This window comes from Bidens hawaiensis, unplaced genomic scaffold, assembly GCF_021521415.1.
Source record: "Bidens hawaiensis isolate Kalapana, Puna unplaced genomic scaffold, B.hawaiensis_p1.1 tig00012283_1, whole genome shotgun sequence".
NCBI lineage: Eukaryota > Viridiplantae > Streptophyta > Magnoliopsida > Asterales > Asteraceae > Bidens > Bidens hawaiensis.
The window spans coordinates 106,156-128,761 of NW_027491999.1; the positions used below are offsets into that span (position 1 = coordinate 106,156).

Consider the following 22,606-nt stretch of genomic DNA (forward strand, 5'->3'; position numbering starts at 1 on the left):
TCAATATGATGTGCGCACACCTTATGGCTAGTAATTGGTTTATTTATGCATTAAGACTTGTTCTCAATTGTCTACTTGGTCTCTTTATCTTGATTAGTGGGGTTGTGACGTTTTTATTTCATTTATTAGTGTCAGGCTGTCAGCACATAAAAGGTTTTCTTAATACTCCTACCATTGCATACTTTAAAAATTAAAACTGTGCTACATTTCCCTCCCGTTACTATTTAATCATTTCGGTTAGCTAAAGTTAGTTATGTTATTTACAAGTTGTTACTTAGTAAGCACATTAAAGGGTTGGTGAATATAAAGATTTTATAAGATATAGACATTATCAATTGTATTAATCTACAAATCTATTCAATTTACTTATAGAAACTCAAATTCTCACAAAATAACATTAAAGGGTTAATGAAATGACTTTATTCCACATGTTTCCTCTAAAAATTTCCTCAAATTAGCTTTAAGTGACTCCCAATAGTTGTAACAAAAGCGCCCATGGCCTAATGGATAAGGCGTCTGACTTCTAATCAGGCGATTGTGGGTTCGAGTCCCACTGGGCGTGTTTTTTTCCTTTTTTCTTTTTAAGTTATTTGATTATCATTACTATTCATGTATTTTCTGTGCTTTATTTGTTCTAGTTTGAATACATGTTTCAAATTCTATATAATGTTTATATTACTCACAAGACATCGTAATAGATATTCAAAAGAATGTGACCTTGTGTAATAATTCAAAAGGTGTATAACTGTTTGTAGTTTGTACTGATTGACTATTACTTTATTAGCTTTGAGTTTTTTTTTTGTAAACATGTGTGTAATTAATTGCATGTTTACACCGAAAGAACATGAATCGTTAGTTTAACTATAACCAAACACAAACACGAACAATTAAACAAACGGATTTTCTTATTCGTGTTCGTTCGTTAAGCAAATGAATATGCTCGTGTTCATTTATGTCTGTTAACATTATAAATGAATAGTTCATGAACATAAACAAATACAAACGAATATAAACGAACATAAATGAACAAACACCAATTGAAATCTAATACATGTTTAATTAATTATTCTTAAAGAATCTAAAATTACATAGCAAATAGGTTAAACAAACGAACATAAAAGAATGTAAGAAAACATACATATATGAACAAACATTCACAAACGTAGATGAATGAGCGAAAATGTGTTCATGTTTGTTCGCTTTATTAAATGAACACAAAATTTAATCGTGCTCGTTCGTTAATTAAATAAGCAAACTTCCCATTTAATGGTTTGCTGAACGTTCATTTCTCTACGGGCCAATTTTTTTTTTTTTTGAGTTCTAGAATCAATGTGTTCCGAAAGGATTGGAAGTCATGTTCTGTTGGCTATAGGTTTATGGATTCCACAAGAATGATGATGCATTTCAGGTGCACAAACAGAACGTGACACGGGACAACTAGCATTTTTCGGTGAATTGAATTGGCTCACTACTTCCCCAAGAATGAGATCTCATCAAGCAAGCCGAGGAGAAAGACACGACAACATTATCAAGCAGTTCTAAAAAGAAGGCATGACAACATTATCGAGCAATATAATTAGCCGAATGATTCTTTTGTTTAAATTTTTGTATTTTAGTTTTTTTTGTTTCAAATTAACGTATTTTACTTTTCCGGTTTTCAGTGATGTAATATTTTTAATTTTAGCGTCCATTTTACCGCCACTTTGGTTTTTGAAACACTGGTGGTATCGTACCAAACACACCATATATATATATACCAGAACCAGTCAGTCCCAATTCCGAATAATTAAGAACCCTAGCTTAGCTTTATGGAGGAAGACGATGAAGAAGTCATATCCGTCTCCGATACCACCGATTCCGGCGACGATTTCACTTGCGACGAATCTGAAGACGCAGACGATGTGCTATCTAGATCCGACAGTGATGAAAATTGCAATCAAAACGACGCCGTACCACCACCAGCCGTATGCAAATCGCAGAACGTCGATGCGCTATTAAGGTACACCGTTAATTTACACCTCAATTAGATGCTAATCATTCATTTTGGACGAAGATATTAATATTTTCAACATGAATTATATCAAATTTTGCTATAGGAAAAAGTTAGGGTTAACATAAAACCCTAGCATTGTGTATTCATGTTAGTTTGTATATGAAATTGTGAATCAACTAACATGAATTTGTGTGTTTTTAGTTGAAAATCGATTAGATGCTGGAGTTAATTCCCGAACTCGAGTTATGAGTCCCGGTTCAAGCTAATGGATAGATTTAATAGATAAATAGGAGTCTGTGTTGGCTTATAATTGTAATCGAGTCTATATAGTATATAACCCCAAAGAACTCATGTTAGGGTTATGGAGAATTGATCAAGTTTTGAGTTATTTTCTTGATTAATAAAATTGGAGAGTTGTGCCAAATATTCTCGGTGTGTTTATTTTGTGTTCGATTAGTCAATTCCAATTCACCTTTGGTGATTAAAATAATTCATTTTAGACTAAATAATTAAAATTTGCGATTTGATTTCTATCAAATAGGGAAAAGCTATGTATTCATGTTATCGGAGCTTGTATATGAAATTTGTAAATCAACTAACATGACTTTATGATTTTGGTATCAGAGGAAACCTTGTTGTGAAAAGGCAGTCACTACTTCCACGAGTTTATTCAGTTACTGAAAGAGAAGCTGTTCTCAGGAGGCCTTTTAAACCTCCTTCTGCTGATGGATATTCCAACCAGAATGACCAATTGATTCGCCGATTGTGTGCTCGTAAACGGTTTGTACCTTGGGGATCAAACAGGCCGGCTTTGATTCCCGTAACGAACAGGTTGAATATTCCTGTTTCTGTGGAGGAGGAAGTGCCAGAGGAGGTTACAAAGCTTCCACCGGATATCGAACCTTTGATTTTATGGCAGCCTGAAAATGCTGAAGATGGAAATTGCAGTTTAATACCCATTGAAGTGGATCATATACTTGTTAAGTTCCTCCGTCCCCATCAGAGGTATTGCATTTAGTTAGAAATACATTAGCTATACATTTAAGTAGATATATGAGAAATCAGTTTGTGCAGGTTATCTCTTGATATATGTAGCTTACAAGCGGTTATTATCTGATATTGTAGGGAAGGGGTACAGTTTATGTTTGAATGTGTTACAGGTTTATGTAGCCCTGATATCAACGGATGTATTCTGGCTGATGACATGGGGTAAGTTGCTATATTTTACTTTCTATTGCTATAGGCCTGTAAACGAATCTAACGAACGCGAACAGGGCTTGTTCATGTTCGTTTTTTTAACTTTACTTGAACAAACGATTGAACGCGAACATTTAAAGGAACATACTTTTGGTTCATGTTCGTTCGTTAAGAAAATGAACATATTTGTGTTCTCTTATGTTTGTTTGTTTAAGTTCTGAACAAAGTTTAATGAATGAACATTAATGAACGTAAGTAAACGAGGAAAATGGACATATTCTTGTTCGTTTATTCAATTTGTTAGCTGATTACCCAAGGCTTGTTAATAAAATTCGATAGAATATTAAGTTAATACATGACTGGCCAATTAGTATTTATATAAATTCAATTAAATATGTAAATGAACGTTTGCAAATAAACAAGCATTCACGAACAAATTGAACGTAAATGACGTGCGTTCATGTTCATTCATTTAACTAAAATGAACAAATTTTTTTGTTCATGCTTGTTCAACATAAATGAACATCCCGCCAACCGTTTCACGAATTGTTCATTGAAGGTTTGGTTCCTTTACAGGCTTCATTGTTCATAGTGATGTGTTGAAGTACATTGACTGTTTTTTATGTAACCGCTATTTTGTTCTTATGTATAGATTAGGGAAGACTTTGCAGTCAATTACATTGTTATACACTCTTCTTCGTCAAGGATTTGATGGAAAACCACTCGTTCAAAAGGCAATAATTGTAACTCCTACAAGTTTAGTAAGCAACTGGGAAGCAGAAATTAAGAAATGGGTTGGTGAAAGAGTTAAGCTTGTTGCTTTATGTGAAAGTAGCCGTGATGATGTCATCTCCAGCATTGATAGTTTTAGAAGCACACATAGCCGATTACAGGTAAAGGTAGTTAAAGATTCCTGATGTTTGTAGTAGACATAAATTGACCCTGGTTCTCTCCAGGTACTGATTGTGTCCTATGAGACGTTTCGTATGCATTCATCAAAGTTTAATGATAGTGGGTCTTGTGATCTTCTCGTATGTGATGAAGCACACAGGCTGAAAAATGACCAGACTTTGACTAACAGGGTAAGGGTAATTTTGTGAAAGTCCAAACTTTTGGCATTTTGGTATGATGGCATCTAACTACTGGCCATTTTATTTTGATTATCAGGCATTGGCAGCCCTTTCTTGCAAAAGACGCATTTTATTATCTGGGACTCCAATGCAAGTAAGGAATACTTGTATATTTTTAGAAGTTGTTGCAGTTATTTTGTCTGTTTTGTAACACCATCTTCTTTCATTTAAACTACCAGAACCATCTAGAAGAGTTTTATTCCATGGTGAACTTCACTAATCCAGGGATTTTGGGTGACGCTGCATTTTTTCGACGTCATTACGAGGTCAGCTCATTAATTAAGCTTTTAATTATTAACTACCATATAAGTGATCAGTTTCAGAACTAATAATTATGATTTGAGTGATACTGGATTTGGATGTTATAGTTCTTATATAATGTAACTTATAATTTATTCATTGTTTAACCTGAATTTTCCTTAATTTACTAACTTGAAGACACCGATCATTTGTGGGAGAGAACCCACTGCTTCTGAACAAGAGAAACATCTTGCCAATGAGCGTTCAGCAGAACTGAGTGCAAAAGTGAATCAGGTAATTTTGTTTCATTGATATATAATTAAAGCTAATTTATGGTATTGGCTTCTTTTCAGCATTTGCTAATTCCTAAAATTTGTGTTGTCAGTTTATATTGAGGAGGACTAACGCATTGCTATCTAATCATTTACCACCAAAGGTATGCAAATTATCTTTCATTTCTTATAGCTATTCGCTTATGGATTTTCTGTTAAATAAAAATTATTATGTTGAGTAATACTGGCAGATAGTTGAGGTTGTATGCTGCAAGCTGACTCCTCTCCAAAAAGAACTGTATACTCACTTTATTCATTCGAAAAATGTAAGTTTTTGGGCATTACTCATAACAGTATGCTTCTTATATGTATATTAGAAGTGGTCTAATAAGTAAAAACCATACATTGGAACGGAAATTGATTGTCTGTTTTGGCACATTTGAGTATAGGTGAAACAAGCAATTGCTGAAGATGTGAAACAAACAAAAGTTCTGGCTTATATAACTGCCCTGAAGAAGCTCTGCAATCATCCAAAGGTAAATATTACTGAAAGATTTAAAACATTAGTATAGTTACTGTATCCTGATGCATAAGTTTATACATTGTAGCTGATTTATGATACAATGAAAAGTGGTAACCCTGGGACAGCAGGGTTTGAGGGCTGCATGCGTTTTTTCCCTCCAGAAATGTTTGCTGGAAGGTAACTGTTTCTTTATAATTATCATATATTTTATTTTAAGAAACTTACATAACCAATCCATGTATTTTGTAAATTTGTCTTTTAAAGTTAAAAGGATATTTTGATCAACTTATATATACTTAACAGAAAATTTAACGAAAATTAGTCTTAGACCCCAAACATGTTACAAAATTGAAACTACAAGCCCTGCATGTGTGGCTTTTGAAACTTAGATTCCAAAGGTGTGACATGGACTAAACATCAGGGACCATTTGTGTAATTAACTCTTATTTCATAAAAATAAAGAAACAATAAAAGATAAAACTTGTACATTTTGCTTAAAAGATTGTACCTATGGTATTAATATTTATTATATTTAAGCAGGTCCCAAAGATTTGTTATTTTGACTAATACAGGTAATTCAAGGGTATGTTGGTCATATAATAAAAAGTTAACAGAAAATTTGGATGGGATTAGTGAGCTGGACTTAATTGATACGAAAATGAAACTATTGGACTAATTAACCTAATGGACTAAAAGTGTTATTTTGGTCAAACCACACAAACTAAAACCATATTTAGCTCTGTTATTTTTATATTCATCTTACTTTAAGTTTTATGTCAGGTCGGGATCTTGGACTGGCGGTGATGGTGCATGGGTTGAACTATCGGGGAAGATGCATGTGTTAGCTCGTTTGTTGGGTCATCTGCGTACAAGAACAGATGACCGAATTGTATTGGTTTCAAATTATACACAGGTTCCACTTTTAGTTATGAACGTTTAAGCAAAACCAAATTACATTATAATGATCATTTGGTTTAAGGTGATGATGATATTATATTTGATTTTTCAGACACTGGACCTTATTGTTCAATTATGTCGAGAAAGAAGATATCCTTTTTTAAGGCTTGATGGGACTACATCAATCAGCAAAAGACAGAAGCTGGTCAACTGCTTCAATGATCCATCAAAGGTATCTACAAATAAATATGTCTTAATTTATCATATTTCAAATGAATAGTAATAATGATAATAATACGATCAAATTTTGCAGGATGAATTTGCATTTCTTTTGAGTAGCAAAGCTGGTGGTTGTGGCCTTAATTTGATAGGTGGGAATAGACTTGTTCTGTTTGATCCTGATTGGAATCCTGCCAATGATAAACAGGCATGTTTTCATTTTTGTTATCATTATTATTATTATTTTTATCATTGTTATTATAATTTAAATTATTGTTTCTTTTAGTAATAAATTTGTAATATCTTCACTTTCCCCTGTGTAGGCTGCTGCAAGAGTGTGGAGAGATGGACAGACGAAGAGAGTATACATCTATAGGTTTTTAAGCACCGGAACCATTGAGGAAAAGGTAGTTGATTACACATATGCATATATGTGTGTGTTCATATATATATATATGCGCACACATGTATGTATGTGTATATCTTATGCACAATTTAATTAGTGTATGATTGAGTCTAGTATTATGGCAGGTGTACCAACGACAGATGTCGAAAGAAGGGCTTCAAAAAGTAATTCAACAAGAGCTAGCTGATTCTAAGATGCAGGTGTTTATCATGTCATTTGTTTTTTTTTTTGAAGACACACACACTTAGGGGAGGGTTCTACACAGAAAACAGCTTTTTGCGAGAACAGAAAGAACAAAATAATTCATTCCGTTTTTTCAATTTTGAAATACAAGAAAATGGTTAACTTAATATTTATTTCTCTTTTAACATTTTAAAAAGGTACATAAGCAACATTTGCTTATTTATTGAGCATACGCATGTGTAGGTTATGCGTTGCGTTTAAAAGTGACAAAAAACATATGAAATTAGTCTAATGGTTATTTTATGTATATAGTATAGCAACTTGTATGTAAGAAATAAACGTTTTAAAAATATGAATCGTTGATAGAAAAAAATAAACGATTTAGGTTTTTTCTTTTATGCAAATCTGCTATTTACTCACATCTCATATATGCAACACAGGGGAACAATTTCTCAACAGAGGATTTACGGGATCTATTTACATTCCATGAAGATGCCACGTAAGCTTATTATTTCGTTTTACCGACTATCTTCATTTCATGTAAAGTCATTAAAATCTTAGTTTTACAGATCTGAAATTCATGAGAAGATGAACTGCACACGTTGTGGAGAACAAACATCAGAAATAATCTGTAAGGATGAAGAAGATGAAGAAGACGATATGGGGGGATTTGCAGGCATTTCCGGATGCTTGCATAAATTAAAACTCTCAGAGAAACAAGTGGGAACCCCACTTGAAGAAGATTTAGCTAACTGGGGTCATCATTTTCATCAAATACTGTACCTGATACTATTTTTCAAGCATCAGCTGGAGATGAGGTAATCAGTTAATTACATTATTTTATCTTACTTTAATCAAACGGCTCGACATAAATTGGTGTATGCTTTGTATTTTGGTGCAGGTGACCTTTGTTTTTACAAATCAAATTAGTGGAAAGCTTGTACCTGTGGAACCCGTGGTTAAATCAAAACCAGAGGATACACACACATTAAAGGGTAATTCGGTCAAAAGTTACAAACGTCAACAGACAATACCATCTGCGTGGTCCAAAAGTGGGCCCGGGTCCATCGGGAACAAATTAACAACTTCTGTTAGGACACCACTTCATATAGGAAAACCAAAAGAAATAACTCATGTAGCATTAAAGCCTAAACCTTCCATTGAAAATTATTTGCCTCAAAAACGACTCTTGTCCGCTGTGGTAGATGATGATTTTGCTTGAATATTGTTGTACATGTTATATTGAGTTCATATCAAAAGTTTCAGGTTAGCATAATATTGCACTTTAGACTATATATACGTGGCGGTGGCTAACTAACCACCCTAATGATTTTGCTTTGCGTTTTTCGAGTTTAGTATGTGAAATCCAACTCAATTCATCGTCTTGAACGGGCATCAACTAAATGTAAGGTACAACCAGACTTGCTTAGTACTACGAACCTGACTTGCTATCTTTTTAACAAGTGGACTATGTTGATGAGCTTAGGTGACATCGGCTTTTTCTTAACCCCCATCTGTCAAATGAAACATACAGAGGTGAGCATAACAAAAAAATAATAATAACCAAACCACAATAAAAACTAAACTAGAAAAACTGAAGAACATTAGTAACTGATAGTTTGCTTTGATAAGTGATTTTTTGTTCGGTTTTGGATACAAACATCCATATAAAACGAAATTATACCATGCTCAGACTTGACTGTTTTTAATAAATTAGAAAGCTCATCTATGTGGACAAGATGATTCTACAAGATACAACAAAGCAATATGTGTCGAATCTGAATCATCTCTACACTAAAAGGTGGCAATTATGATGGATAAGTGATTTATGAAAGGATTTTGGTATATACTAAAACCTTCTTTCTATAGAAAGTCTTAGCTATTTAGGGAATCGAAGCAACTTAATTAAATTACAAGTGCACGAACTTTTAGCTTCGGCACCCCCTCGAGCAAGCGCCGTGCACCATAGTTAGACTATACCATTTGTGCATGCAACTTACGTCATGTAGTGAATTGTTGCAACCATTCTAGCAGCCTGCTTCAAACCTTCGTGCTTATTAGTTTTCTGCATGTAACTCAAATAGAAAAGTGCAAAGTGAATCATAAAAACATAATCACAATTAGTGAAATACCCTTTTGAGTATGTTGGCGCAATTGTTGTTTGGCCTGGAAAAAAGGTCCAACCCGTGAGTGGAGGTGGCCAGCCCAAGTAGCTTCAACAAGTTTGTTGAGAGCTTAAGTGGTGTTTGTTTGTTTTAAGGGATATTAGATTTTTTGTTAGCTAAGTTGTGTTAGCATCATAAATTGATATTACCGAGTTAAGGTTTTATAAGAGAGATTGTAAACTTGTAATCAAGGTTTTTGAGTTCCTGATAATAATAATAATAATGGGAGTTATCTAGTATTGTATGTTTTCGTTTCTGTTCGTATCGATCATAGACTTGACAGTCCCGCATCTTCCTTCTTGAAATCTTGTAAAGCAATGAATAACCTTTCCAAAATACAACATATAAACCCTTTGGGAGTTTTAGCATAGTGGGACATCTAAAGACCAAAATTAATTATTTTGTTTTGGAAAGTATTTCAGAACACATTATCAAATTCACATTTTAAATCAAACGCGCGCCATAATATATATAAGTTCATACACCACATATATATAATGCTATCTAATTAACCAGGACTATGCATATTTTAAGTGTCTACCATACACTTAATTGGTTTAGATCTTTGGGCCAGTTTTCTTTAGCCGGAAACCCCCTCGAACACGGGTTGCATATTTTAATCACAGTATTAATATATATATAAATTCATATGATCTGACATAGCTAAACGTGTCCGTGTCATTGTGTGTACAAAGGTAAAGGCAAATTAAATAAAAACAAAACAGCTTCTTTAAACTAAAACCAATTAAAACAAAACCTGTACACTGTTGAGAAGACCAGCAAAGGAACAAATGCCTTTATTTTCAATACAAGATCCATGGCCCCTTGTTAATTAGCTTTTACACTTACTTAATGTGTGTTGTGGGGGTAGAGTGGGAATCAGCCACCTGTAAACGTAAAGTGGATACACCATGTGAGACTCAGTACTGGTTAAACGACAAACAAAGAATCATTTCTCTTAGACCACATGTTTTTAGTCAAATACAATGTCAATCTAGTGTGTCTTTATGCTAGATTCTAATTAGATATAGCTCAATTAGTGTTAATGTCTCATTACTCTACACATTGTGAGTTGGTAAGGTGATCTAAGTTGTTGCTTAATTATTTATTTTTTTAGAACTATATCTAACCCGCTCCTAATTCTACTCCGTAGTGCAAAGCAGGACTTGAACCCTCGGGTCTCTAGCGAAGAGAGCACCTTATAACAAACTAAGATACTATTAGGCCAAATGTCCTTTGATAGTTGGTGCTTATATGCGTCTTGTGTGTATTGATTGGGAATGAGAGAACTTATCAGCTAAGCGTGCTTTATTGAGAGCAATCTAGGATGATTGATGACATACCGAGAAGTCTCTACTCGGATTATAAAAAATAATTTGTGTTGCAATGCGTGACTAAAACGGACGATATTGTCACATGAGATGTTATGCGTTTTGTGTGTATTGACTGTGAATGAGAGAACTTATCAGCTAAGCGTGCTTTATTGAGAGCAATTCAGGATGATCGATGACAAACCGAACAGTCTCTACTCAGGTTATAAAAAATAATTTGTGTGCTATGCGTGAGTAAAATGGACAATATTGTTACAAGAGATGTTCTGGTGTTAAGCGAATTTAATTTGTTGGTTGTATTCATATGTGTAAGATGACATGACATTATTGTCTTATTTTTACATACAACAAAGTTATAGGGTTTGTTAGATACAAATTCTTTCATCTTTTATTGCAAGATTTGATGGGTGTGTTTTTGTTTCCAGACCAATGATGGCTTTTATCACATGTACAATACTGAGGAGCGGAACCAACGCCAATGGGGTTAAGGGGGTCCGCTACCCCAGCCGCATCACTAGAATTTGTCGTTTTTTTATTATATAAATTTTAAGTTTTTTTTGTTAAAAGAAACACGTAGTTGAACCCGTAGTTAGAGGGTAGAGAAGTTATATATGCTTGTGTAAAATTGGATTTAAAGGGATTATATTAGAATTGAATGAATGAGATCAGTGAAAACTGAAAAGTGAAAAGGCTAGCTTGGTTTGAAATTTGACCCACTGATTGGGTGGTCAAACTTGAAAGAGGTGGGGGCATCTTCTACAGCTCATTTCACTGCCATATTAAATTCAAGATTAGCATTTGGAAATATGCAAAGTTTTGTCTGTTCATCATGTCAAATGGCCACCATAAGAATTTGGAGTAAAGCTTTAAAACAAGCAACTTATAAATGAATAAGTTGAAATATGGAAATCGGGCTATAGTTAACGCGTCGAAAAAAGTTTGATGCGAAACACCTTATCACAAAAAGAAAGTTGAAGTTTTCAACAATTCGTCTTTCACTTCATTTTACAAGAAACTGCTAAACATTTTTATCTGTTATATATGTGTCTGAAATTCAAGTGATAATGTATATTTTAAATGTACATGATCTAAAATAAAAAGAAATGATAGGATTTTGAAGTTGCTTTAGTTTTTAGCATGAGTTGAATCGGTACATTATTTTATATAATTATCATTACTTTTATTTCTTTATCTTATGATGTACATTACGTAATCCAATCCGACCCGATAAGTTTAAAAATTTCCTCTGGGAAGACATCTAAATATCAAAACATGATGTCACAAAGTAAAAGGTGTGAAAAGTTCTATTGGATGTCACTATGATTTTTTTGTGTCATGCAAGTTATCTTACTCAATAATTTATTTGCATTTTGTTAATGAGAAGATGTGTTTTTTAGTAGAGTTTTGAAACTACCCCTAATACTCAAATGAAACTTCCTGACGTGCAATTGATATCAATCGTCTATACTGAGTTTGACGCTTCAGATCAGACTTACTCAGGAATACTATAAAAAAGAAAACTCTCTTAAGTCAGGTTTCCAACCTGAAAACTCTCATACCATCAAAACAGAAGGCCGATTGCATGAGAGGATGACGTGATTATAATAAAAGGTTGTTTTGGATACCGGATAGCCCATTACAATCGTGAAACATGGGGAAAGAATATAAAACTCAATATATATTTATTTTACTCTGCTCAATGGGGAGTTTAATGCTATAAGATCTACTCAACGTTTGTTCAGGTGTCTTTTCACGATGTCTAATGGTCATCACCAAGCAAAACTTTTAAATAATTAAGTTAAGTAATTTAATTGTATAATACATCTATATATATGATTGTTTATTGGATTACATCGAAACAGAAGGCAAGCGGGCAACAAGCTGCGCCGCTACTCCTTTTTGAATCGTATAATTAATCGTATAATGTGATCGATATGGATATAAGAAATTAACACCTGCAGCTTATTTCACTTTTCCTTTACTTTTAGCTTATTATAGTTAGTGAATAATAAGTCGTATATAATTATCTGACTAATGGTTTTAAGGAGTTTGATTGATTCATTAACCATATGATATCCGTATATGTGAGAAACACAAGTTTTATATATTATGATTTGTTAAAAAGTCTTGGAATGTTACTGTTATGTCTTAATGATTTAACTTATGTTTTCTATAATTATCTAGCTAACGGCCTAAACATGATATATATTCTTTAATTCGTTTAATCAATAGTCTCTAGTCTGGTATAGTCCCTTGACAAAAACTGGAAATCAATGACAAATCTAAACATGGTTTTTGTTTTAAGGATTCTACGTATGTTAGTTCATTGTATTACGAAACTCTAAGCATAACGTTTGATTAGGGGTGAGCAAGATAAGGGTCATACCCTTGAAACCCTTTTACCCGACTCGTAAAACCCTTAATTAGACCCGAATATATAATATGGGTCGGGTAAAGGGTATTTAAATTTCACCTTAAAGGGTAAAAGGGTTTCAAGGGTCCGACTCTTTTTTAAACCCTTGACCCGTTTACTAGTTTCTAGATAGATATACATCAGATTCGCGATTAATCTAAAATATAGGAGAGGTTTGTATTTTATATACGATTCATCATAAATTTCCCAACTACTAAGAAAAATAAAAATAAGAGGCCACACTACTTATTGGAAACATATACATATATGAACATCACTTAATTGTTCTCTACATATAATTTGTGAATGTGAATATTATTTGCATCGGTTCAAACGGTTGATAAACTTTTAAAGTTAGAGTTTACTGTGTTATTAAATAAAAGCATAATTGTTTTAGGATTCATATATTAAAGTCATATATGAGATATGCAACTAGTAAATACAGAAAAAGAGTTGTGATTATTGCTTTAAAGGGTAAAGGGTTGGACTCTTGAAACACTTATTTATACCCGACCCTTTTACTGTTTAGAGGGTAGGGTCTTGGGTCCGCATTTCTTACTAAAAGGGTAAAAGGTCCAGATAGGATATTAGGTAAAAGGGTAGGGTCTTACCCTTTGAACAGTCCTACGTTTGATTAAACGAAGATCAAGATTAATTGCTTTAACGATAATCATCCACCTTATAACCAATAGCCTAGCTAGGTTAAATGATTATCGTGCTATAAGTTACTTAATTAAAACATTATTTTACAAGATTTTTATTATGATTTTTTTTAATTTACTGTAAATTGATTTTTATCTTTGTTCTTTATATAATTGTTCTACATAATATTTTTATGACTTAAGAAAAGTTTTTATTATTTTAATCTTCTACGTACAAGTAACAATATTTTAATTAAAAATAAACTAAGAAAAATAATAAATTAAAAAAGAAACATGGGTATATATACCAAGCCTGCCTGCAGAGTTAACACAAACAGTACTGAATTAAACACCATCACACCAATCAAGATCAATGGCATGCATAAACATGCAACACAAGAATGAAGCACAAGGAGGCTTCATGGGCCCAAGAATCTCATTCTCAAATGATTTCATAGACTCAAATATTCACCATCAATACAGTTACACTGAAGCTCCTGTGTCATCTGATTTTGAGTTTTCAGTTCCCAGTTTTTCTTCAAATTCTGCAGATGAAGTCTACTTCAAAGCAGGTTATAAACTTAATCCATCATTGAAGGAGAAGGTGGTGACACTCAGAGATGAGCTTCTTGCAGCTCATGATGATGATGTTATTTTGTTTAACAACATCAACAACAATAATAATAATAATAATAATAATAATAATAATAATAATAATAATAAGAACTCAAGTGGATGGTGGAGAGAGAAGTTTGGACTCAGAAAAAGTAGTCAAAGTAAGAATCTTGGAGGCTTAGAAACCATTGATGAAACAAAGATCAAACCTACCTTTCACAATCCCAGGTTTACAGGTAATAATAATATATATATTTGCATTCCTTTTTAGCTTATACCGTTATTATATATAGTATTATAGATCATTCATGTTTTTAAATAATTTTACTTTAAGAACAAAAATAATGTTGGTTTTTTTCATGGAAGCAAACGAGTCATTTTGGATGAAAATGTATAGCATAAATATATGATGGTTTTCACTAGATTGTTGGCCGCTTGCCTTGTAATTTGCGAACATTTATTTCTATTCTAACAATTTATTAAGGGTTAAAACCGTCTATTTACCATTGCTAACTTTATATCTAGTTACATTATTTTTTCTTTCAGCCATGCAAAAAAAGTTGCATCAGTTTTTCTAAACGCAAATATCTAAGTATTTCATTGCTTTCAATTAAATCGTTATACATTAAGACTTATAAGAGTTAATTATTGTACGGGCGTAAAAATACGTGTGTTTATATATATATATTATTTGAGACTTGTTTTATCAAATTTATTAAAAAAAATTGATTACATATATAAATCACAAGTTACACATGTGTAACTTTAATTATTGTGATAAAAATTTACATATATGTAAAAAAACATAGATATGCGTAAAAAAACTAATTTTCATAACTGTAATCGTAAATATAGATGTCAAAAGTGATAAAACTACACGTAAATAAAATTAACATACAAAATTTTTTATAAAAAGCGTTAGTTATTAAGAATTTCTTTAAGTTTTTAAATAATTTAAGAGTTTTCAAATGATACTAATCCTATAATATATATATATATATATATATATATATATATATATATATATATATTTAACACGGTCATAAATGAATTAATGGAGGCACCTATACACTTTTTTTATGTGTATCTATAATTTTTTCATTCTACTTAATGATAACAACTCAATAAACACTACCATAAAAATGTCTGCATTTATTTCGCATATCATTATGTTCTATATATATTTAGTTAATATTATTATACGTAGTGAAAAATATAAAAAGAAAGTTATTTAGAGAATAATGACTGTCCTGACGTTTAATAATTTTTCATAGGAAGCAACCGATACAAGTGAATTAATAAACATGGAGGAATCAAGTGAATTAAGCATGGAGGATGAAGGGGTTTTTAAGTTTTCTTATTCTTTTTTCCCCCCCTTATATTTAACTAATTAGTTATGAGAAGTGTGAATCTAAGAAGTTGATGTGTGCAGAGAAGTCATTTAACTGTTCATGTACGTATTTTGTACAAAAATTTGCAGTTGAAAGAATATCAACCCATTTTGTATCTCAAATATTATTATTTTGCGTTTGAAAAACGAATTTCACAAGATTTTCTTTCAAAAAGTATTAGTTTTCTATTAAAAACTAGAAAAGTATAGAGAAGGCCGATGATTATAATTCATAAACATAATTATGTATAATGAAAATAAATATATAAATAATAAAAGTTAATAGTTATTCTAATTTTCAAACCGGACAAAATTGCTAAACTAGCAAACTGGACCGAACCGTGAACCAAATTATTTGCATCTTAAACTGGTTGACTTGCTTCAACTTGGATGATTCAATCAACTTAAGTTTACTAACACCCACTATTAAACATCTTTTGTTAGACAGTTGGTTTTATGTTTTTTTCAAAAACTATCAGATAAACCCATGCATAAAGTTGAAGTTTTCATAATTATATATATTCTATTTAAAATTGGGGCAATGAAAGTTGGATCTTGTTCAAATCTCAACATAACATTATTTATATAGTGTGATTCATGCCTTTTGGTAATTGTTCCCTTGGATTACTTAGAAAATCCTAGAGCAATCTATGGAACCATTTCTTTACCTTATTTCTTTATCTTACTAATTTTTTTAACTGTAAATTTCATTAAACACTACCAAAATCCCTCCTGATCACGAGTAACTAGCAGAGGCAGACAAACAACCTGAAACACATTACAAAGTCAAAAACTTTCATCAACCCAATTCTAGATCTAAACATTTCGATCTATTATTGATCCACAAATACCTAATACTTCAATATCTCTTAAGAGTTTTCTCTATTTTAATGAACATGTTTTCAAAAATCAACTGTTTCGACCCATCTAAATGCCCCAACATGCCAGCATGACAAATGATTGAGCCATCCTTCTCTTATGCTCTATTATAATACTAGGATAATAACCCGTGTTACACATGGGTGGAAAACATATCAACAAACAATATAAAATATTAGCAACATATTCAATCAACACAAATATTTGGCATAAGTATTTTTGCTTCAAATATTACAAAAGATGTTAAACCATGTCTATAACATAAAAAGAAAATACTTTATAAATAAACAATGCAGTGAATAAGAAATAATATAACATAAATGAACCATTAGACTTGAAAAAAATAAAAAAACATAAATTAATAACAAATTTTGTAATATTAATTGAAAACTAAGCTTTCAAATACATACCAGGTTTAAACTTTATCACATTAAGTTTTTGAAAATCCCCTTGTAAACAACGTTTGTATTTTAGTTGTAAGCTGTGATTCTTTGTCGAGTATGACTAACTTAATACCGGCTCTACTATTCACTCTTGACAAAGCTACATAAAATCTTGTAACAGCCAATTATATTGTTAATATGCTTAATTATATAATAAAGTCCAAATTAAAAATCTTATAGCAGCTAATTATATTGTTAATATGCTTTTGGTGAATTGAAAATTTTTAAATATCCAAATACATGAAACATCCTAATTATAAAATATTTATAGTCAATATATAACTAATTGAATAACTTAAATTGCAGTCAAACAATATGTGCTTTAATAAGTTAAATAGACTAAACGACACGAAACGTCCAAGATCATTTGGGATTTAGGGTTTGTATGCCAAATTTGGGGACTTGATTAGAAGTTTGATATAAAATGGCTTTAAATTATATTAATAGACTAACAATTATAAACAGACGACTGATTATGAATTATATTAATTTAGAACTTCGTAACTATTTTAAAATATGACGAAGCAATAAATAACTAACGATGCTGTTAATTTGTGATTAACGGTTTCAAATAATTTTGACACTTAAAAGTTACATAACAACAATATTAAGTTATATGAACAGAAATGAGCTTATAAACGTTTCACTTAATTTAAACGATGATTATAATAATGAGTTTTTTTAAGGCCTAAACGAATGGTTTAGAATAAAGAAAAAAAAATAAACAAATTTTTGAATTTTCAAACAAAACTGGATTTGTAAGTTTATCTAACATTTATTTAGTGATGATAATTGTTTTATAATAACAATAAAGTGTTAAAATAATAATAATAATAATAATAATAATAATAATGATAATAATAATAATGTGTTAAAAGTAAAAAAAAACTAACAAACTGCTTTTTAAGAGACTCGAACCTGAGTCTGGATCGGGTTGGAACTTTGTATATAACCTGCAAACCAACTGAACTACAATAAGATTTTTTTTTTCAAGGATTGGTTCTGATTAATTATAAACACAACTTAAGTTTTATCCCTAAATCCATATAAACCCTAGAACTATAAATCACAAATTGATCAAGTAAATACCACTGCCAATCTAAATTGACAGCGGCTTTGTACCTGCAGATAAAACCGAACATGAACCACAATTAAATTACCCATGTGTTTATTGGATTGAAGGAGATTAGCTTGGTCGGAGTACCGGAGTTAGAAGAGCTTGAGTTTGTTCGCAGAACGAAAGCTTAGAAGAAATTGAGAGGATATGCGAGTTCGAAAGGATCACGAGATGGTTCTACGATTTTATACAGAGCTAAAAGCCACGTTACAATTAGCTTGGTCAACCCACAATTTCCGCTCCGTTAATTGGAGGCTTAAAACACTGAATTGAATTTCAATCATGGTGACGAAACGCTCGGTTTCAAGTTACGAGTCAAATGGTCTCATCAATTAGCCATTTTAAGTCTTAATTCGGTGTTAAATACTTGCCAGAAAAGCGCGATATGTGGCCGGACTTCTTGGTTGAGATGACAACGTAACAGGAGGTTTACTCCAAGTTTATTAAATTTTGCACAAAAATCCTTCAACTTTATTAGCATTTAAAACTATTGTTTACAAAATTGGTACTTTAACTTTCATAAAACTAAAATATAATAATAAAATATCAAACCTTTATAACTTTAATAAGTTATATGAACTCGGAAATAAAAATCCAAAATGGGTCGGGTTTCGGTTTCGAAATTTGACGAATGTCACATTAGGGTTGAGAAGATGATAACAAATGGCTTTAACTGGGTATCGGGTTATAGAAATAAAACGGGTCACGTGGTTTTAGATTTTGTTTATTAAAATTTTATTATGAATATGTGGAAATTAGATTTATGAAAGGTTGATGACATGAAAGTCTGTGTAGACAACCTAGGTGAAGGACATGTGGACAAAATTGTGTTGCTTTAATATATTAGTTAGATATATCAATAATTCTTCTTGTTAATTATAATTTTGATGGATAGATATTATTAGTTGCATATGAAAACATTTCAATATTTCTACTTGTTAATAATATATATAGTTCTTATAAGATTTCAAACCGAAGGGGTCATTTTTCATATGAAAACCGGTTCAAAAACCGAATTTGTTTGAGCAGAAACCGGTTTTGACCATCTTTGACCTTGAACCGGTTTGAAACTAAACTGGTGTGACTCAAAAACCGATTTGTGTACCTCTGCTACAGTCCCCTCATTGTCAACCTAGCTCAGTAGTCATACTACTGTAGGCTCAAGCAGCCCATCAAATATTGGGCTGGCTATTAGTAAAAAGAAAGTTGGGCTTTGTGCTGGACGGGGCTCCCCTTGGCCCTTGTCTCCTTCTCTTAAAAGAAAGTGTATCATGCCATCCTGATATATTTGCATATATTCTTCATAATAAAATTATATAATAGTTATGTCTGTAACGATATATTTAAAATACAAAAAAATAAAATTATATTGGCTCGCGAGCTTATTCTAGCTCCATAAGTGAAGCTATGGTCTAGATTTTTTATTTAAAGAGGATTACTTGAGGCTCGAACTCATTTAAACTCAACTTGTTTGAACATCTAACTTATGTCATCTAGTGTTGCTCAACACCAGCTCAACTCATCTACAACTTTGTGCATAACTAACATATTATGGTGTAACACTTACCCCAAAATATGTTTCCAGATCTGTGTTTAAATACAACTTTTTTCTATTATACAATTAAACATTCTTAGAATAAAAAAGTCGTTTTTTTAAATAGAAAACACTTTTAAACGTTTTTCTTATAGAACAAAAGATTTGTCTTCGAAAATTTGCTTTTTGAGATATGGTTGGAGAGAAAAAAAAAGTCTCATAGAATATATTTTTTATTTTTTACAAAACTTTTACTAACTTCTTTTAAAATTTCTTTTAGTTAGTCTAAAAGAATATTATTTTGAATAAAAACTTTTATTTTTTTTATCTATCAGGAGCGAAAAATAAGCAATTTGTTGAAAATACCATTTAATAAATGCTTTTCTTGGTGGTGTAAATCTTATCATCTTTAACATATTGGTTATTCAGAATTTTAACTCTAAGTTCTCTTTTACAACATCATTACAGTTATATCTATAGAACTCAACTTTGTGAATGCAAGCTTGAGTAGAAAGATTGTGATGTACCTCATGATCGGGTGATGTGGCAAGACGTGCAGCTGAGGAGCTTGAGGCTTTATGGTTGTTGATGAAAGCCATTCCGGCAAGGTTCAGTGGGTTCTCGAGTTCTCTGAATTGATCGTTCCAGTCTGACTCGGCTGAAGCTTCGGTTAGGAGACAAGGACTCTTGAGCTTGTGCTTGAGTTGCCTCTGTGAGAATTGCCACCACTCTTTGGAACCCAGGATTGGAGTTCTGCCCCATGGGCTTCTTCCCACTTGACTTGCTTCCTTCTCCATCAGAAACTTCGGTGACTCGGATATCATTTGCTGGCTTGGATGGGTTGGTGCATTCTTTTGCAAAGTGACCTGGCTCGTTGCAGTTGTAACATTTGAACTTGTCTTTATCAAACCCAATCCTTTTAGCGTCGGTATCTCTGAAGCTATCTTTGCCATATTTTTCATGAAGTTTGTGGCTCGATGAACAACCATAGCCATCTGATACTTGATATTCATTTTCCTGAGATTGTTCTTGTTGATGTCATGAAAATCACCTTGTTAAAATGATGGGGGCAAATGTTTTCCTTGTAGCAACTCCTCATGACTCGAAAGAAAGGTGTGAACCAGCGCGATATTTGAGTCGTTAATGAGTGGAATGGTGTAGGAGCAGCTTGAGTAGGGTTGACTTTTGGGAGAAGGATTGATTCCATGAGCTTTCAAGGATTTCTCAACATCTTTGTTCACAACCTCTTGGATGGATCCTGAACTAGATGAAGCAGGTGTGTTTGCAGCAGAGATGAAGGCTGTGTTTTGAGTGAGCGGAGTTGCAACAGTTTTGACTCCATTCACAGGATACATATTGTGGTGAGATTGGCTGAGAAAAGCAGATGTCATTGCTAATACCGACTTGGTATAGTGAACTCAAATGGTTATTCATTCGCAGCTTGCCATCTAAATCAAATGACTTGATAGTAGAAATCAAGTCCTGAGTTGGAATGGCATTGAGATTTGTAGTTCTTTTAATTGTAACTGTATTTGTGTTCCAAGAAAATGGCAAAGAGTTTAACAACTTGTGGTTTGATTCAGACGAATTAATGACAACCTCTGCACTTCTCATTCGAGATAACAGTTTCTTGAATCTCTTTATAAGATCACCAACACTTTCTCCTTGTATATGACTAAACATGTTAAATTCCTCTTTTAACATAGCCCTACGGCTGTCTCTCATCTCAATATTTCCTTCAATCTTTTCAACCAAAGCATCCCACAAGCCCTTGGCAGTTGTATGTTCTCTAAGTGTTTTGAGTTTCTTCATTTGATAAACACACAGTCCACTCATCTTCTGCCAGAAGCAGTTTATCAGTCTCATCATATGCATCAACTGGTTTTGGCTCAGGTCCTGTTATAGTTCCAACCATAGGAATATGAGGACCAACTTCTAAAGATCTCAAGAGTCCAACATCAGTTAGCTTGATAAAGTTCTTAAACCTCCATTTAAAATTAGTGAAATTACTTTCCAAAGTCATAAACTTTGGAGGCTTAGTGGTCGTTCCGGCCTCATTCTCAAGCAAGAGATAACTTTTCAACAACTCAGCGTCAGTAGCCATGGTGTAAAACTGTTTGTAGTAGCAAAAACTTTTCAAAGTCAGAAAAATCACAAGTCCATAACAATCGGATCACACGAGAACGCGATTGGAAAAATTTCTTCAAACAAATCGCATAAGAATGCGATGCGATTGGTTTGAAATACGATGCGATTAGAATATCTAAAATGCGATGCGATTTGGATTTTGAATGCGTTGCGATTCAAAATCCAGATGCGATGCGATTCAAAAATTCTATGCGATGCGATTTAAAATTTACAAAGCGATGTGATTTCTTTTTCTTTGTGCGATGCGATTACTTTTAGATGCGATGCAATTCCAATATTTCTGGAAACTTAATCTTTCTTGGAACTTGTTTGTACGTTTTTACTAACTTTTTGGCAGCTTTTCAGATGCAAGTACACCGGTCCCTCTTTTGGAGATACGATTGGAAAAACTTGAACACACTTTCTTAACCCGTAACACACAAACAACCGTGTATCTTTTATATTTTACCAAGAAACGCGAAAACACACTAGATTCGTAAACACTTGAAATTCTTAACAAACACTTCTTTAACTCACAAGCAAGACCAAAATCCAAGGTTGTGATCCAAGCACCTCAAATAGTAGAGCATAAAGCTCTGATACCAATTGTAGGTCCCAAAATCGGATCTAACAACAATATTCTCGGATCCTGCTTGAGTTGTTTATTATCGGTTAGAAAGAAGGTAAAGAGGGTGAGAGTTGGTATAGAGATAAGATTTTGCAAAATGTTGGTTTTGCATGACCATGCTTCTCTATTTATAGGAGAAGCATAACATGAGCATGCATCCACTATACTATTCACGGCTCAATTGGCTTTTGTTTACAAGGCCTCGGGCTCAAATAGATGAGAAGTAACAAAGACGATAAAATACAAACGTAAACAATACAAAA

At 32.5% G+C, this 22,606-nt stretch overlaps 1 protein-coding gene, 1 non-coding gene and 1 pseudogene across 3 annotated transcripts; all 3 read left to right on the plus strand.

The window, feature by feature from the left end:
- The first annotated feature begins 489 nt into the window (after positions 1 to 489).
- Positions 490 to 562, plus strand: TRNAR-UCU (transfer RNA arginine (anticodon UCU)). Its single transcript has one exon. It is a non-coding gene; the product is annotated as a tRNA-Arg (tRNA).
- A 1,246-nt stretch (positions 563 to 1,808) lies between these two features.
- On the plus strand, positions 1,809 to 8,310 carry LOC143540619 (protein CHROMATIN REMODELING 25-like; annotated as a pseudogene). The gene is made up of 20 exons (XR_013136618.1): positions 1,809 to 1,999; positions 2,618 to 2,998; positions 3,119 to 3,202; positions 3,843 to 4,083; positions 4,147 to 4,272; positions 4,358 to 4,414; positions 4,500 to 4,586; positions 4,759 to 4,854; positions 4,946 to 4,996; positions 5,084 to 5,158; positions 5,282 to 5,368; positions 5,441 to 5,532; positions 6,136 to 6,268; positions 6,365 to 6,484; positions 6,566 to 6,679; positions 6,795 to 6,878; positions 7,003 to 7,077; positions 7,501 to 7,559; positions 7,630 to 7,878; positions 7,962 to 8,310. The product of XR_013136618.1 is annotated as a protein CHROMATIN REMODELING 25-like (transcript).
- A 5,673-nt stretch (positions 8,311 to 13,983) lies between these two features.
- Positions 13,984 to 18,185, plus strand: LOC143540575 (uncharacterized). The gene is made up of 2 exons (XM_077033596.1): positions 13,984 to 14,259; positions 18,120 to 18,185. Exons 1-2 carry the CDS (start codon positions 13,984 to 13,986, stop codon positions 18,183 to 18,185), a joined length of 342 nt encoding a protein of 113 aa, XP_076889711.1.
- Positions 18,186 to 22,606: the final 4,421 nt, after the last annotated feature.